The sequence below is a fragment of the Pocillopora damicornis genome, chromosome 2, assembly GCF_964200805.1.
Source record: "Pocillopora damicornis chromosome 2, jaPocDami1.2, whole genome shotgun sequence".
In the NCBI taxonomy this organism is placed as follows: Eukaryota; Metazoa; Cnidaria; class Anthozoa; order Scleractinia; family Pocilloporidae; genus Pocillopora; species Pocillopora damicornis.
Genome location: NC_142671.1, coordinates 11219056 through 11234630, shown reverse-complemented (window position 1 = coordinate 11234630; position 15575 = coordinate 11219056). Strand labels below are relative to the sequence as shown.

The 15575-nt window shown below is 38.1% G+C and overlaps 1 protein-coding gene and 1 long non-coding RNA gene across 3 annotated transcripts in view; one reads left to right on the top strand and one right to left on the bottom strand.

Moving 5' to 3' along the window:
- Positions 1 to 15575, top strand: part of LOC113670833 (ATP-binding cassette sub-family C member 4-like) — a 30202-nt gene that overhangs the window by 10758 nt on the left and 3869 nt on the right. The window contains exons 1-4 of one of the 2 annotated variants that reach the window (XM_089195491.1): positions 576 to 673; positions 12006 to 12568; positions 13195 to 13577; positions 13938 to 15274. In XM_089195491.1, the coding sequence (XP_089051617.1) occupies positions 12029 to 12568; positions 13195 to 13577; positions 13938 to 15274 (2260 nt within the window). In that variant the 5' untranslated portion in view covers positions 576 to 673; positions 12006 to 12028. Of the gene's footprint in view, positions 1 to 575; positions 674 to 12005; positions 12569 to 13194; positions 13578 to 13937; positions 15275 to 15575 lie in introns of those variants that run through there. The other variant, XM_089195492.1, reaches the window with a different exon arrangement.
- Positions 6208 to 7493, bottom strand: LOC149049876 (uncharacterized). Its single transcript, XR_016183426.1, has 2 exons — positions 6721 to 7493; positions 6208 to 6552 (listed from the first exon to the last, which is right to left on the bottom strand). It is a non-coding gene; the product is annotated as an uncharacterized LOC149049876 (long non-coding RNA).

Below are 15575 nucleotides of genomic sequence, written 5' to 3'. Positions count from 1 at the left end.
GCGTGCGGGTGTAAATCACAGAAGTATTGATCGGCGTAAATTAGGAAACAGCTTTTAAAATCAAATTGATAGGAAACAGCTTGGAATTTTAGTAAATCACGCGTAAGTAATGTCAATCTTGGTTTTATGTAGTTCAGGCGTGTATTTCCTTTGTAATAGCAGATAAATAGAATCACTATCTTGGAACAGAAGTTATTGGGAACGATTGAATGCAGAAAGTTCGTATATTGTATACATTATAAATTAACGCAAGAAATCGGAAAGATACAGTCGTATTGATTGTCGAACCAAGAGATTGTCCTTGGCGCAGTGGAGAATTCTGCAACAACAACCACATTACATTTATAGACCGGGGCGAGATGAAATCATTTTTTCTGACCATTAACTCATACAAATTCGTGCGATAAGTAGTTGAAGAAATATATAATGGATACTTAACTCCTGAAGCTTAGCCGATCATCGGCGAATTTGCATGCAGACAAATCCGTATTGGACCAATCTTCACGCTTCGTAGTTTCTTTATATGGCAGCAACTTTTGTTTATACATTTCGGAGAAACTGGCCAAACTATGACGTATAGAGTTAAAATGGTTTATTCAACGGGATACACTTGATTTTGAGAACAGAACCGAAGCACTTCGGAAGTGGTGGTCATATTTGACTTCCAAGCAATGTAAGTAAACTTAAGAAAATGCACGCAGTTGTTCAAAATTACGATATTGCTGAAAATAGCAGCTGTTTTTCTGTGAATTACTTTCACCGTGCAAAGCGTAACTCAGTTGCAAGTACTTAATTGCTTGCTGAACTTAAAGTTATGGTGCTTCTTGGAACATAACAATATCTTATGAGAAGGTCAGCAAGTGTGTTTTCAAAACCTTTCCCAATACGTGGAAGAACGATTAGATATCACGAACTTTAAGTCATTTAATTATTAACCTCCTAGATAAATTAAACAAAAAGGGAGTCGTTTGCACCTGTCGCGGTCGAGTGGCAGCGAGAGAGCGTGAATATGCGTGGAATGTAATCGGTATTCACTGTCTGTTGCTGTTGCTTTGAAGGTTAAAACTTTTCACGGACCTGCACGACTCCTGCTATTCCTCAGTGACAAATTCCTCTAAGAAAGCCACTGGCGAGATTCAAAGAGAATCGAAAGTGCATTCTTGTCCAAAATCTACACAATGACAGCAATTACACTCTCAGCCGATGGCTGTGTGACTATAAATATTTAAGGAGAGTTAACCCTTGAAATGCAAGGTCAGCAAGTGTGTTTTCAAAACCTTTCTCAACACGTGGAAGAACAATTAGATATCACGAACTTTAAGTCATTTAATTATTAACCTCCTAGATAAATTAAACAAAAAGGGAGTCGTTTGCACCTGTCGCGGTCGAGTGGCAGCGAGAGAGCGTGAATATGCGTGGAATGTAATCGGTATTTACTGTCTGTTGCTGTTGCTTTGAAGGTTAAAAACTTTTCACGGGCCTGCACGACTCCTGCTATTCCTCAGTGACAAATTCCTCTAAGAAAGCCACTGGCGAGATTCAAAGAGAATCGAAAGTGCATTCTTGTCCAAAATCTACACAATTGGCAGCAATTACACTCTCAGCCGATGGCTGTGTGAATATAAATATTTAAGGAGAGTTAACCCTCGAAATGAAAACACATTTCAAAAAGACAGAGTCCTTCTGATACATGAACTCTTTTTCGTACTATCCACTTAAAGGCGTAAATAAGTGGTTTATTAAATGAGAAGCCTTATGCCTCCTAGTAACGAATTCGTCACGCTCCACGTTTAATAAAAAACGCTCAGTTTCAAATACGCTAAAGAATAGAGGATACCTACATAGAGCCTATGTTCTGGCCGGATTTGCGGTTCAGAGGGAACGAATTGAAGGTCTTGCGGATTTTAGCAAAATCGCTGTTAAGTGCTTGTCATTGTTCACTTGACATGAAGAGGTTTGGAGATTAAGACTTTGGAACAAGTTGATAGCATGACAAATTGGAAATACTAAAATCGCTACATGATATGCGGGGACTAACGTAAGTACCACAGCAAAGTCAACAGAAAAGGAATAAGTCACTTCGTCAATTAGCTTGAGTCACGGAGAAATCTAGAATGATGGTAACCATTCAACTCCGAAGAATAATGACGGCGTACCTCGGGCGTTAAAAAAAATAGGTCCGCAATGCGTACTTGTGTGGGATTTTATTGACAAAGTGTTTGGAAGGGGTTTTTGAGCGAAAGCAAACCTGTCGCTCACTGTGAGTCAACTGTACTACAGGGGTGATATTAGGCCTGGAATCAACAGTCTGAATAGTAATTTTTGTGTGGGAATTATTTGAACAAATACAGATTCACAGGAGGGATCTGGGGTATTAACTTTTCCTTTTATCAAGCAATATGCCTTTCCTTCCCTCCCTGGAAGCTTTTTGGCGTGTTTTTGAACGTTTGGTAATCGTCTTCAACAAATAAATTACCTCTTGGTGGCTTAGGCTATTTATTTGTTCATACGGCAATACTGGAAATACTTGGAGCAGTAAATATTTTCGTAACAGTCATTGAAAAAAATTGAAAAAATTTTTGCTACTACTTTTTAACTCGTGGATACACGATAGCGTAGAAACGAGTTCTAGTGGGCGCTCTGCGATATGCAAATTAGCGTGGACTCTTCGTAATTAGTCGGCTTCGAACTCGAGATCTATCCTTCCGAAGAAGTAAGTCCAAAGTCGTGGCGCTATTATGATTGCACTGATCGTTGCGATATTTATTGTCTTTACACGCCTGTTTCGACATTTACTATATTGAAATGGACTTCAAATGTTTCAGATTAGTGCTATGATCAACTTAAAAACCAAATTTGAAGCGTCTTCGAATCGTCCATGCGCTGAACATAACGAGGACCAGCGAGAATCATGAAGAGTTTGTGAGTGACAGCAAGCTGTTGACACAGAAATTCTCATGGAAACATGTACACATGACATAAAAAAAATGGTAATTTGCAGCATTATTTCTTTCTACGCCAATTTGGGTCTTTCCGTTGTAATTGTTTCGTTTTGTTATTCTTCTATGCAAGCGTGACTGTTTTGATGGTAAGAATGAAAGATGATCGCTTTCCACAAGTCGTTGCCGAGCACGTGACTATAATCTGGCCGGTGTTGTTTTGATCACTTGACAATCTTTTTCGCTGAAAATACAGGACGACTTCCTATTTCAAGGAATGTTTTTCCAATTAATTTCTATCGCATCGGTGTAAAAAAGTACAGGTATATGGGTGTTCTGAAAAACAAAAGGGAAATTCAAAACTACGAGAAATTGCGAGTAATCGGCCTCTTGTACTACACGCGGGTTTTTTTGGTGTAACATGCGTGTGTTTCCCGTATGTTACAAGCACTTTACGCACGTGGGAATGCTGCAATCACGAATTTTATATTACGTGAAAGTCACGCATGTGGTTGTTTGCTCACTTCACTAATATGTTTGTTTGCTTGTTGTTGTTTTTTTTGGTATCCTGGAGTATTTCAGGAGGGGTTGCAGACTTAACTGTGGAATAATTGTTTAATGCAGGGTTGTCAATAAAGGTTGCAGTTAGAAATTAGCCAAGATGCTAAAGGAGCTGCCTTGAAATTTCAGGACTGTGTGTTATGTAGTTTATTTTTGTCTTTTGTAAATGGTTGTCAAACTGGACAACTCTTAGAAGGATGACTTCAAACTTAATTTTAAAAGGCCTGTTCTGGTACCAAATGAATAAGCAGCATTTCCTTATTAATAGTTTTGCAAGTTTCTCATTACAAATTCCTCTGAAAAAAGAGAAACAACTCTTTTCATAACTATTTACTGCTTTCTTTTGTTGCTCTCTTAACTTAAAAACATGTACATCATGATAAAGTAATTTGTTATTGGACACCGTGAAATGAGGCCCAAACAGCTTTATGATCTGTGAAATGTGTTTCTAAAACATCTGCTTGTATATCAATGTTAGATATATTTGTATATATATGATCAATTACTGTGTTGTTGTCAGTTGTATAAGTTGATATGAACTGTTTGTAGTGGTTATCCCTCACTAGTAAATTATACAAAGGTCTTCTGTCTGTTTCAACAAGCCAATTTATTTCAAAGTCTCTAGTAATGATATTGTTGTCTGGTGAAATGTTATTTAATACCTCAGTTATTGCTTCATAAAGTTGTCTTACAGGCACGTTTGGGGAGTGATATATCCCTATGATTGTCCAATCCTCAAACCTTGCTAACTTAATTACTGTTATTTCAACACCATGTATATTGTGACAATAGGGGTATCCAGGTAAGTATGGGATTTTACTGTACACAGCTGTACCACCATAAGACCTTGATCCATTGCTGGAATTAAGTTTATCATTACGGAAGAGAACATAACCAGCAATGTCATACATGTCATTATTATCTTGAGAATTAAATCTTGTTTCTGTGAAAATATTGATATCAGCACTTAGTTAAATTAAGTCTTTACGTATATCTTCTATGTGTTTGTGAAGAGACCTTACATTAAGATAATACAGTTTAAGAAGGGAAAATGTTATGTCATGGAGAGGGAGATGCAAAGCTTAAGTTTTGCAGTTGTTCTTAATCTCTCCATCTGGATTAACAGCAATCTTGCTTTCACACAAATCAGAAATATATAGGCCTTCTATAGCAGTCACTCTACTGAGTCCCATATAATGTATGTGTGGAATAGTATTTCTGGTACTAAAATCCACAACAATTCTACTGTCAGTATCACCTTGTGACCTGTGAATTGTTTTTGCTGCTGCGGGACGCAGTGGAAATTGTTTTCTAACAACTTGTGCTGTTCTGTTTCTACCTACCGCAAACTGTGTAGTCACAGGGTTTACTGGGGTCCATGTGTGTTCAATTCATTGTACATACAAATGTCTTTTTTCATTCCTTGTTTTCTGACCCACATCTGAGTGGTCAAATTGTACCCATACAATACCAGATGGTTTGGTTTGTTGATGTAACTGAACTAGTTTAACAACATTTCCAGCACCATTTGTCATGCCATCTTCGGTTCGTACATTCATGACAAGGTGTGTTCTTTCACCCTCAGCAAGACAAAGGGTTGAGGCTAACTGTTTTGTTTTTCTTGGATCATTGGGTATTTGTCTTAGTATTTTGTTTCTTAGCTCTGGAGAGATAGCTCCAATAACACTACCTTGAGCAGTTATTGTGAATTTGTTTCCTGTGGCTGCATTATGGGCCCTTTGTTTAAATTCATCTACTTTAGCATTCTGTATAAATAGGTGAGCTGCATCTATTGGGTTGTTGATGTCTTCTTGTATAGCTCTCTTTAAGTTTTGCAATGTCAGCTACTGTGTGTTTACCTTTACGCAACCAATTAAGTAATTCTACAAACAATTTGCTGTCTCTTTGACCCATGATTTCATTAAGTTCAAACATTTTAAAGTGTTTATGCCATAAACTGGGAGAAAGAACAGCATAAATCTACATTTTTGAGGTCTTTGAAAATATAAGCATCCATAACAGATTCTAATTGGAATAAGTCACCAATAGCAATTATGCTCACACCTCCAAAATCCTCTCTACAGCCTTTTATATCTTTAAGCCTATTGTTTAGCTGTATTGCAAACATACCATTTCCTTCTATTGAGATTTCATCAACAAAAATCAATTGACTTCTCAAAGTGTTTAGTCTACTTGAATCAAGCTGTTTGTAATTTCTCAGTGATTGATTGGCAGGAATGGCCAGAGTGCTATGAAGAGAGTCACCCTTAAGCTTTACCACTTGGAGCTAATAGTACAACTATGATCTGATGAAAATCATCACCAGCTCTAGTGTTATAATACTTAAGCACTGCCTGATACAAAGCTTTTGTTAAATGCGATTTGCCAACACCAGCCCCTCCACTGAGGAAGCAGTAGAAAGGGGTTTCTGAGGTTTTAATCTGATGTAAAATGTGTTTAAAAAATTCTTTTTGCTCTTTATCGGGTGTCTGGACCATTTGACGAAAATCAAAATCAGGTAATTCATTCAATATCAGTGGTTCATTATTCAGCGATGTTGATGAAATGTTGAGATCATCAAAGAGGTCATAGTTTTCACTAAAATCAGGATGTAAATCTTCATGAGATCCAATCCTTGAACGGAATTGGTCAATGGAGATCCCCATATTTACTTGTGTGCTTGAGCGAGCAACAACAACAATCCAACTAACTAGAAACTCAGTTTATTAAAATAGATAACACTCTTGACAGTTCAAGGCAAACAATAGTTTCTTTCAGTTTGTGACACTTTGAGACACTCGTGAGACATTTTGAGACACTTTGAGACACCCTGAGACTCTTTGAAGCGCAACCCGCACAAATACATTCAAGCCAACAAATGTGGGCTTGCGAGAGTACAATGACTCCTTTCAATCTGACACAACCCGCACCGAAGGTCCAAGCCGATAAATGTTGGCTTGTGAAAGCGTAAAAGCTCCTGTGCAACCTGCACTGAACACAAGCCGCGTTTCAGCGTGTTGACTTACGTGAAAAGATCTTTTGTTATAGACACCTGAAGAAATAACGAAACAAACGCCTCAGATTATGAAAGAAAGAACACAAACCAGGTGTACAAACGTAATCGCCTTTCGTGAGAGCTTAATCGTGAAGCTCCAACAACAAAATTGAAAAGTTAAAGCACGCAAAGAACCCGTGAAAATATGAAATGACTTATCCTTACCTTGGAAACAAAAATCCCCAAGAAACAAACATGAAATTCCGAATAAGTTCTCCAAAACCCAACGACTGAGAAGAGAAATGGCCGCCGTACAATACACTATGAAAAAACGCCGACTGGAATCCAGTCTTCACGGCTCACTGAACGCAAATAGAAACCACGTGACAAGCACTTCTCTCTCGTGGACAAATAAATAAAGAAATAAATTTCGCGGGCGTTGACAAAGTGTGGGAAATCCCACACAAAAAACAAATAGAAATAGAATCCTCCGTCTACCAAATCTCCGGTTGCATAATTCATCAAATTTTGACGCTGCGATTCAAATCTTTTTCTACCTGCACGAGCCAAATTTCCTGAGTCAAGTTTCGCTTCACAGCCGCTCAATATATATTTGTATTAAAACGCGATGATCTTTGTTTACCGGCTTTTCTCCCGCTTGCATCTGGTAACAAATCTCCGAAGTTCTCTGTCACGGAACGATATACCACAGAAGGCATTTCATGGACCGCAAGTTTTTCGACTGATTACAATTAAAGATATGTAGCGGTGACTTTCACAAGTTTTTTTTTTTGTCAGATAAGTGTAGTTTTTCGTCCGCTGAAGTAATCTACTGATCGATTCCATCGCCAATGTTTACATAAGATAGTTAAATTAATTAATGGAATTAAATCATTCAGCCATTAACTTTAACTGTTCACACTCACCCAGTCCCTCATCTTCTGTATGCTCTGTACGGTCACCTGTTCAAGTACAGGATACCAAGAATTTGGATTTGTAAAATAGTACACCGCCAGAGGGGTTGTCCTCTTTAAGCTATCTTTCCTGCATTTCCAAAGTTTCTTGAGTAGTCTAACACCGTGGGGGTTTTGATACCGTTAAGCATTTCAACTGACGTAGCAGTCTCAGATGCCTTGTTACCCTTCCGGCCACTAAGGATTTTTGGTAAATTGGCAACTTCGCCTCTGATATACTTTTCATTGCCGCGCAATAACTCAAGAGTGTCGCTGAACAGCCCAACCACCTGCTGAATGCTAGATAGCCTGTTCGCCTGGTGCTTTTCGTGGACCGAGAAGATCAATTTCTCCACAAATACGGATCGCGTATAGAACCAATCAGATTGCAGGATTCGTTACCGTGTCCTCTGAAAAAAAAAAAAGTTTAATAGGTGATCAAAATCGAAACATTCGGGAATTCGAAGTGGTGGTGAATTTCAAAAAGGCATTCTTCTTCATCGGCCTACCACAGAAACTTGTAATAGGTTGTCATCAGTATTTCACTTCAATCAATGTAAGTAAAGCTTAAGTAGTGTACGAAATTGTTAAAAATTAAGGTATTGATGTGAATGGCAACGTTTTTCAAGTGAATAGAGATTTTGCGTGATGATTGTCACCCTGTATGTCTTGTGCAACTTCTGCCACATCATTCCTCGTCATGAGGTGAATCCAGAAAACTTGAATATGTGAACTTTACTAACTAGAAATTCTAAGATGCTTCTTGCAACATAACAATAACGTTTGACATATGACGACGAGAATGTATTCAAAACATTTCAAAAAGTTATCAACATGGGGAGAAACGAGAGGATATCGCGTTCACTTTGTCATTTATTGGCCTTGTTTAGTTATGTGAAGGTGCTATGATATGAACACGCAGACAGGCAAATATATTTCAAACCTCGGGTATAGATCATTTTCAGCATTTTCAGCATTTACCCGTAGATGCGCTCGATTTTGGCCGGTCGGTCTAGTTCAGAAGAGAGGAGACTCTTTTCGGGGGAATGGCCTCACTAAGATAGGCTTAAAGGTATAAAAGGCAAGTTATATCTAATACTAGGATATCTTGTGAGGAGTAACGTATACCAATTGTCCGTGAAAGCTTCCACAAACAGCCGAAAAAACAATAAGCAGTGGTTATTTACCCATTAACGACAGACTTCACTGGAATTTAGGCAGGATTAATGGAAATCGAATTTTATAAAATTCAAACCAAGGATGGGGTTCTTACAAGTATGTTTGCAAACCGCTATTTAATGCGTCTTTTCATAAAAAAGGGTTTTAAAGTGTTAGAACGGGATGTAAGAGGTAGTTTGGAGAAGAAAATTACATCAGTTTTGAACGTCGAGATATTTTTTAAAACCATTTCAGAACACGTTCTGTAAAACTCAAAATTAATTAAATAGTCCTGTTTCAGGCTAAAATTAACAACCAGTATTAGTGTGTAAATGTTCTAGTTTTGGTGGACCGAGTTGTTTTTTCACATGCATTACGAAAGACCACTAGTCCAATAGTTCCAATTAAACAACAGCTCGTCTGCCTTGTTCAATGTTTATCAATCTTTAAACTCTGTGGCTCCCATTTCCTAAAAGAAATAAAAATAGTGGACTTCCTACGGGGACACTGTATTAGGCCCGTTCCGAATGTGCTCGTAAAAATGCTAGAAAGTTGCTCACTTGAATGCCAAAAAGTTGTTTAAAAATTGCCAAAAATTAAAAAAGTTACTCGATATTTCCTTATAAAATAAGCCATCTATTTCCGTTCATGGACAGTAATTTAACAGAGACAGCCATTTTTGTGCGTCGATTATCTGTTCTAATATTAGACAATATGCCTGCGAGTTTTTCAAGAAATTTGCATGCTAAGAAATTGCTCAGAAAGGCAAAAATTGAACGAGGTGGCCAGGAACGCAAAGAGTTGCTCCAAACACCAAACGTTGCTCATAAGTTGCCAAGCACAATCGGGACAAGGCTTCGCTGTATCGTTCGAATATAGTGATTGCTCTTACATGAAGGAACGTAGGTAACCTCAACTAAAATAATCGCATCCCACGGAGAATATCTTCTTTGCCTTTATGGGAGGTGCAAAGGAAATACTTTTTAAGGAGGAGTTCTTTTGATTGGACTTTGTTTCCTCAGGCTTGTTATTGTATCATTCAACTTCCTGAATAATTGATTAAAACTCAAAATTGATTCAAGGGTCCTGATTCAGGCTAAAATCAACAATTATAAATATTCAAGTTTTTTGTGGACCGAGTAGTTTTTCAAATGCAATACAGGAAGTTTTTTGTTACTTACTTAACTGGTAATGGAGGGCAAATTTGTGTAGGCACGGAGAGGAGGGGTTAAACTCTTTGACGTACTCTGGAACTTTCGCGCTATATTAGTCCATGACAAAAGCTGAAGTTGTTGTTTGTAAATAAAGGCGGTTTCTATCCATCTATTTCCGTTCATGGAAAGTAATTTAACGGAGACAGTTGCTAAGAAATTGTTCAGAAAGGCAAAAAATGCACAAGGTTGCTAGTTGGTTCCAAACACCAAACGCTGCTCATAAGTTGCCGAACACAGTCGGGATAGGGCTTCTCTATATCGTTCGAATATAGTGATTGCTATCACATGCAGGTGACCTCAACTAGAATAATCGCATCCCACGGAGAATATCTTCTTTTCCTTTATGGGAGGTGCAAAGAAAATACTTTGTAAGGAGGAGTTCTTTTGGTTGGACTTTGCTTCCTCGGGCTTGTTATTACATAATCCAACTTTCTGAATAATTGATTAAAACTCAAAATTGATTCAAGGGTCCTGTTTCAGGCTAAAATCAACAACTAACATAACTCTAAATGTTTTAGTTTTTTGTGGACTGAGTAGTTTTTCAGATGCAATACAGGAAGTTTTTCCTAACAATAGCTAATTACTTACCCGGTGACGTAGAGCAAATTTGTGTAGGCAAGAAGGAAAGGGGTTAAACTCTTCGACATACCCTGACACTTTCGCGCTATATCAGTCCATGACAAAAGCTGAAGTAAAAAATCAATGACTAATTTACAATTCAAAACTTAACGCACTTTCCCACTAATCACTCAATTAACAAAGCGTAATTACACGTCTGTATATTTTCAATCTAGTTCGCGTCTTTATGAAAAGCTAATTATTTCGTGCTTTTGTTTCTCTGACCAAAATAACGCTCTTACTGCGACTCACTTAACATTCAAATTTGAAAAAAACCCACGCGCTACTGTCATACGAGCTTGCATAATTTCCCGCTAGGTTTGACCCAAGTCAGTCTTGTCTGCTCTCTAGGCTTCCTCTACAGTGCTTTGTTCCTTTCTCGGTAAGATGAAAGGTTTACGGTCAATCCGCCACCACAACAAACTCACTGCATCAAATTTACATCAAAAGAAGTATAAGATATTGTAGCAAACAAAAAGCAGATGAGCATATTTACTCCTCTTTATATTCAAAATAATAAAAAAAAACTGGTGTACGTTGGCAATTTACCTTGTGGATTTGACTCAGTGTGTTTGAATAATTTCATAATTCTTAAACAAGGCCATAATTTCACAATTCTTGAACAAGGCCACTATTAGTATCCACTGAGCCTTGACTCAGTGTGTTTGAACAATCTCACAATTTTTAAACAAGGCCATTATAAGTAGCCGTTAAGAATTAACTACCACAACGGCCACGGACATATATTAACGCAACTTCATGATTTAGTAGACGTGTAATTAAAAAAGTGGTAATAATTATAATAATTATGATAATGAATTTTTAACGAATGGCACAGCTTAACTTTACAAAATATATCAGGAATGATGAATTACACTTTCCCGGCTATGTATAAAACACTAAATGCTGGTTGTATTACACATGTATTAAACTAAAGTTTTCTTAGCGAGAAAGCCTAAGAAAACATATGTATCCTATTAAAATGGGACAACGATTTTAAGCAATATAAGAAATATTACGAAGAAAAAAAAACCTATTTTTCTGCTTGTGTAAAATGTAAAATGCTCAGTTATAATTGATCCAGACATATGCATGCAAATTTTTCATAGGTCTTTCAGTAACGTGGCAAAATGTAAGATGTCATGTAATAATTGCTGCAGACATGTGTATAGAAATTTACATAGATCTTCTATTGATACAGCGAAATGAAAGATGATCAATTTTAAATTGATCTAGACATGTGCATGGAAATTTCCAAAGATTTTCTATTAACATGGTAAAATGTAAAATGTTCAGTTATAAGAGAAGTGCATAGAACTTTGCATAGATCTGCTAATAACTTGGTAACATGTAACATGATTATTTACTGCTTTTAGTTCAGACATCTCTCTATATTTGTAAAATTATCAGCAAAATCGCTGTTGGTATTTTATTTTCTCTATGCATTTCTCAAAAGACAATTCCTGCATGTCTATGCTATAATAGTTGTCTATATATTTGTGATTTGAGGAACTTACAGTTGATGGTCTGTGTTTTGACTTAATTCATGTTCTCCTTCTTATCTTAGAGTGCAGCTTTACTTAACTAGAGATGACAAGGCACGGGTATAACAAGATCTCGCAAGACGACGAAAAGGCTCCGCAGAGGGTTGGCTTTGTTTCTTATGTTCTCTACCAGTGGATGAGCAGTGTCTTCAAAACAGGCAAACAACGAGCGTTGGAGCAAAGTGATTTTTTACCTCTTTCAAAAGAAAATCGTACGTCATTCGTAACCGAAAATCTTCAGGAGAACTGGAGGGAGGAAGAGAGAAAATGCCATGAAACTCCACGAGGACGACCAAAGCTTTGGAAAAGCGTCACACGAATAATCTCCTTTAGGGAAGTTATGATCCTCATTTGCATGGGTATTTTTCGCTCATTAGTCCGTATTCCCTCCCCTTTGCTCCTTGGATATCTAATTTCATCACTGATGTCTACGGAGCCACAGCAGAAAATGTTTCTCTATGGTTGTGCGCTGGCTCTGAGTATCAGCTCTTTGATGCAGAAAGTTTCATATCAAACGCTTATGTACAGATGTGAATTAATGGGAATAACCCTGAGTAGTGCTCTGAATGGTCTTGTTTATCATAAGGTAGGTACCTTACTTCTATAAAATGTAGAGGATGTAATAATTCAGTCGTCAGGGGAGGGTCTGAATAGGATAATTGTTTTCGTAAAAACGCACACAACTGATCATTAGCCCTTACTACTAACAAGCTTTTCTTTGGTTTGACAACGACCGATAGAAAAAAGCAAATTCCATTCCAAAAATAAATATAACACGATGGACAACTTCGTACTTGTGAAAGAAAGTCGACGTTCTTAAAGTTCACAAAGCTTTGCGCAGTCTGAAGTAGCAAAAACTGAGACGTTGTCGCGTGGAAATTAATCTGTTTCCATAGGGGAGGCGAGCAAAGAAAGAGATCAGTGGCTAGATCAGATCGACTTGAGTTAGGCTGTTATGTAAAATGTGCCTTCTTGTTTTCTCGCGGACGTGTAAAAAGATTTAGGACAATGGAATACCTTCAATGCGTGTTTTAAATTTTTACGCCCTGCTTCACGGCTTGCTCACATAATTGACCATATTTGTCGGAATTAAGCTGTGAACTCGGAGCTACTGTGTAAGCTCACAACTTGACTGCGTTTGCCAATCAGAAGGCTAAAAATTCAATAACCGTGCTCACGTTTTATTAAAAAGAAATTATTCCTCTTTTCCAGACACTTTTACTCAGCAAAGACACATTATTACAGTACACAACAGGTAAAGTGATTGACCTGGTTTCAAACGATGTTCAGCGTTTGGAAGGAGAGACAATCAAGTGGATCTTTTTTGGTTTCTTTACATTAATTGAGCTCCTCATTCTTCCGTTTTTGATGGTGTATTACATTGGCTGGCAGTCTCTTATGGGAGTACTCTTTTTGTATCTTCTCCTTCCATATTTCGTCTTACTGTCCAAAGGGGGCGCTGTTCTGCGCTTGCAAACAGCAGCAGTCTCAGACCAACGCATCTCTCTGATGAATCAGGTTGTCTCAGGGATACGTGCTATCAAAATGCATGCGTGGGAAGATGAATACCGCCAACAAATCAAGAAACCACGAAGGTATGTAAAGATATTATGAAACTAATTGCTCGATACAGAACTCAAGTTTCATGCAGGCTGTTTAAGACGCCCATTGATGAAATAACGTTGTTTTTGTTCTTACTCGATTCTAATTTTACTTCTGGCCAAATGAATCCAAGCCTATTTCTTATTTAACAGCCCACCATTTCTATATTTTGTGCCACTATTTCCATATTTCGTGCTAAATGAGTTATCATGCGTGATAGTAGTTTCTTCTGAATGGTACAAACTTCATATATTAACCCAATAAGATCGCCTAGAACACCAAGACCACTAAGTATGTATGTCATCGACTTAATCGTTGTCAAAATATCCCAATTTTAATTGTTTTTTTTCCAGAGATGAAATTGCCATTATTCGAAAGATGTGTGTTCTACGCGCAGGTGTTTTGGCCCTAAGATTCACTTCTGTTATCATTGCAACACTGTTGTCAGTCATTACCCTTGTGCTGACTGAAGAAACTCTGACACCATTCAACGTTTTTGTGTTGATTTCATTTAACAACATGCTCGCGATATGTATCGGCACTTTCCTCGGGTTTGCCTTGTTAGAGGGATACGAAGCTTACGCCTCGCTTGGCAGAATTGAGGAATTTCTCCTTTTGAAAAATTTGCGAATCAGTTCAAGTGATCGTTCAAGCCGAAAAGAAACAGAGATTGAAGCCAGGAACTCATCTGAGATAAAGAGGAGTTCAGTAGATTGCCAGGAAAATATGGGAGGTTCTTCCACTTTGAATGAATCACAAGATCAAACGGTATTGCGTGTGAGAAGTTTGGCGTACAAGCAAATGGAGCGACAAGACTCCTACATTCTTCAAGATATCGAGTTTTACACACCTGCAAGTAGTTTAACAGTCATTACCGGGCCAGTTGGTAGTGGGAAATCTACTCTTCTTTCTGTGATCGCTAGTGAAGTTCCATGCACACACGGAGAAGTATCCTGCCGAGGATCTTTAGCGTATGTTCCGCAGACAGCTTGGGTATTCTCTGGAACCATACGAGCCAACATTTTGTTTGGTTTGTCATACGATGATTCAAAATACACCAGAGTAATTGAGGCCTGCGCTCTGACTGACGACTTCCAGCAGTTTCCTGATACTGATCAAACGCTTGTCGGCCAACGGGGTGTTGTTTTGAGCGGAGGTCAGCGGGCTAGGGTTAGTTTAGCACGCGCAGTGTACGCTAATGCAGATGTGTATCTTTTGGACGACCCTCTGAGCGCCGTGGACTTCAAAGTTGGACGACACATATTTGAAAAGTGTATCAAAGAACTATTAAGCGATAAAACTCGGATGATGACCTCTCATCAAGAAGACCACATGAAAGACGCTGATGAAGTGATTGTGTTGTGTAAGGGGCGTGTGCTGGAAAGAGGGAGTTTCCTGGAGCTGCAAGACAAAGGAATCCTTAATAAAACTATTGACCCGCTCTATATGGAGATTTCAAAAGACAATACAAGTGAGAAATTTGTCAGAGAGAACGGAAATGAAAGTATTGGAGCTGCTGCCTGCTTGGCTGGGATGGAATCTCCGTCGAAGGAAACCAGGAGTCTTCTGATGCCACAAGAAGATCGGGAAATCGGTGCAATCTCTTCCAAGCTTTACTGGGACTATTTGAGAAGCGGAATGTCAACTTGGATGATTTTGGCGATAATCCTTTTCTCTTTAATAGCCCAAGGTAAGACTTAAAAACAGCCTCTCAGAAAGAGCTTGCCTTGATTGCGCAAATTTCATTTTAGAGTCCGAAGTAATCCAAGACTGGATTGCATTTGCAGCATGGTTTACTTCTCTCTGCAATTAGAGGGCGTAAATTATCCCTCGAAAATCTCAACATTCCCATCTAATATTGACCTACCGACAAAGATAAAAAATGTTGAATTTGTTCCGATTTGAAATCAATTGGATGCCAAAATAGTTTCTTCGTCTTTCCTAACGAGTATCAGTGTGTGTGTATCTAAGATACATCAAGTCAGGAATTA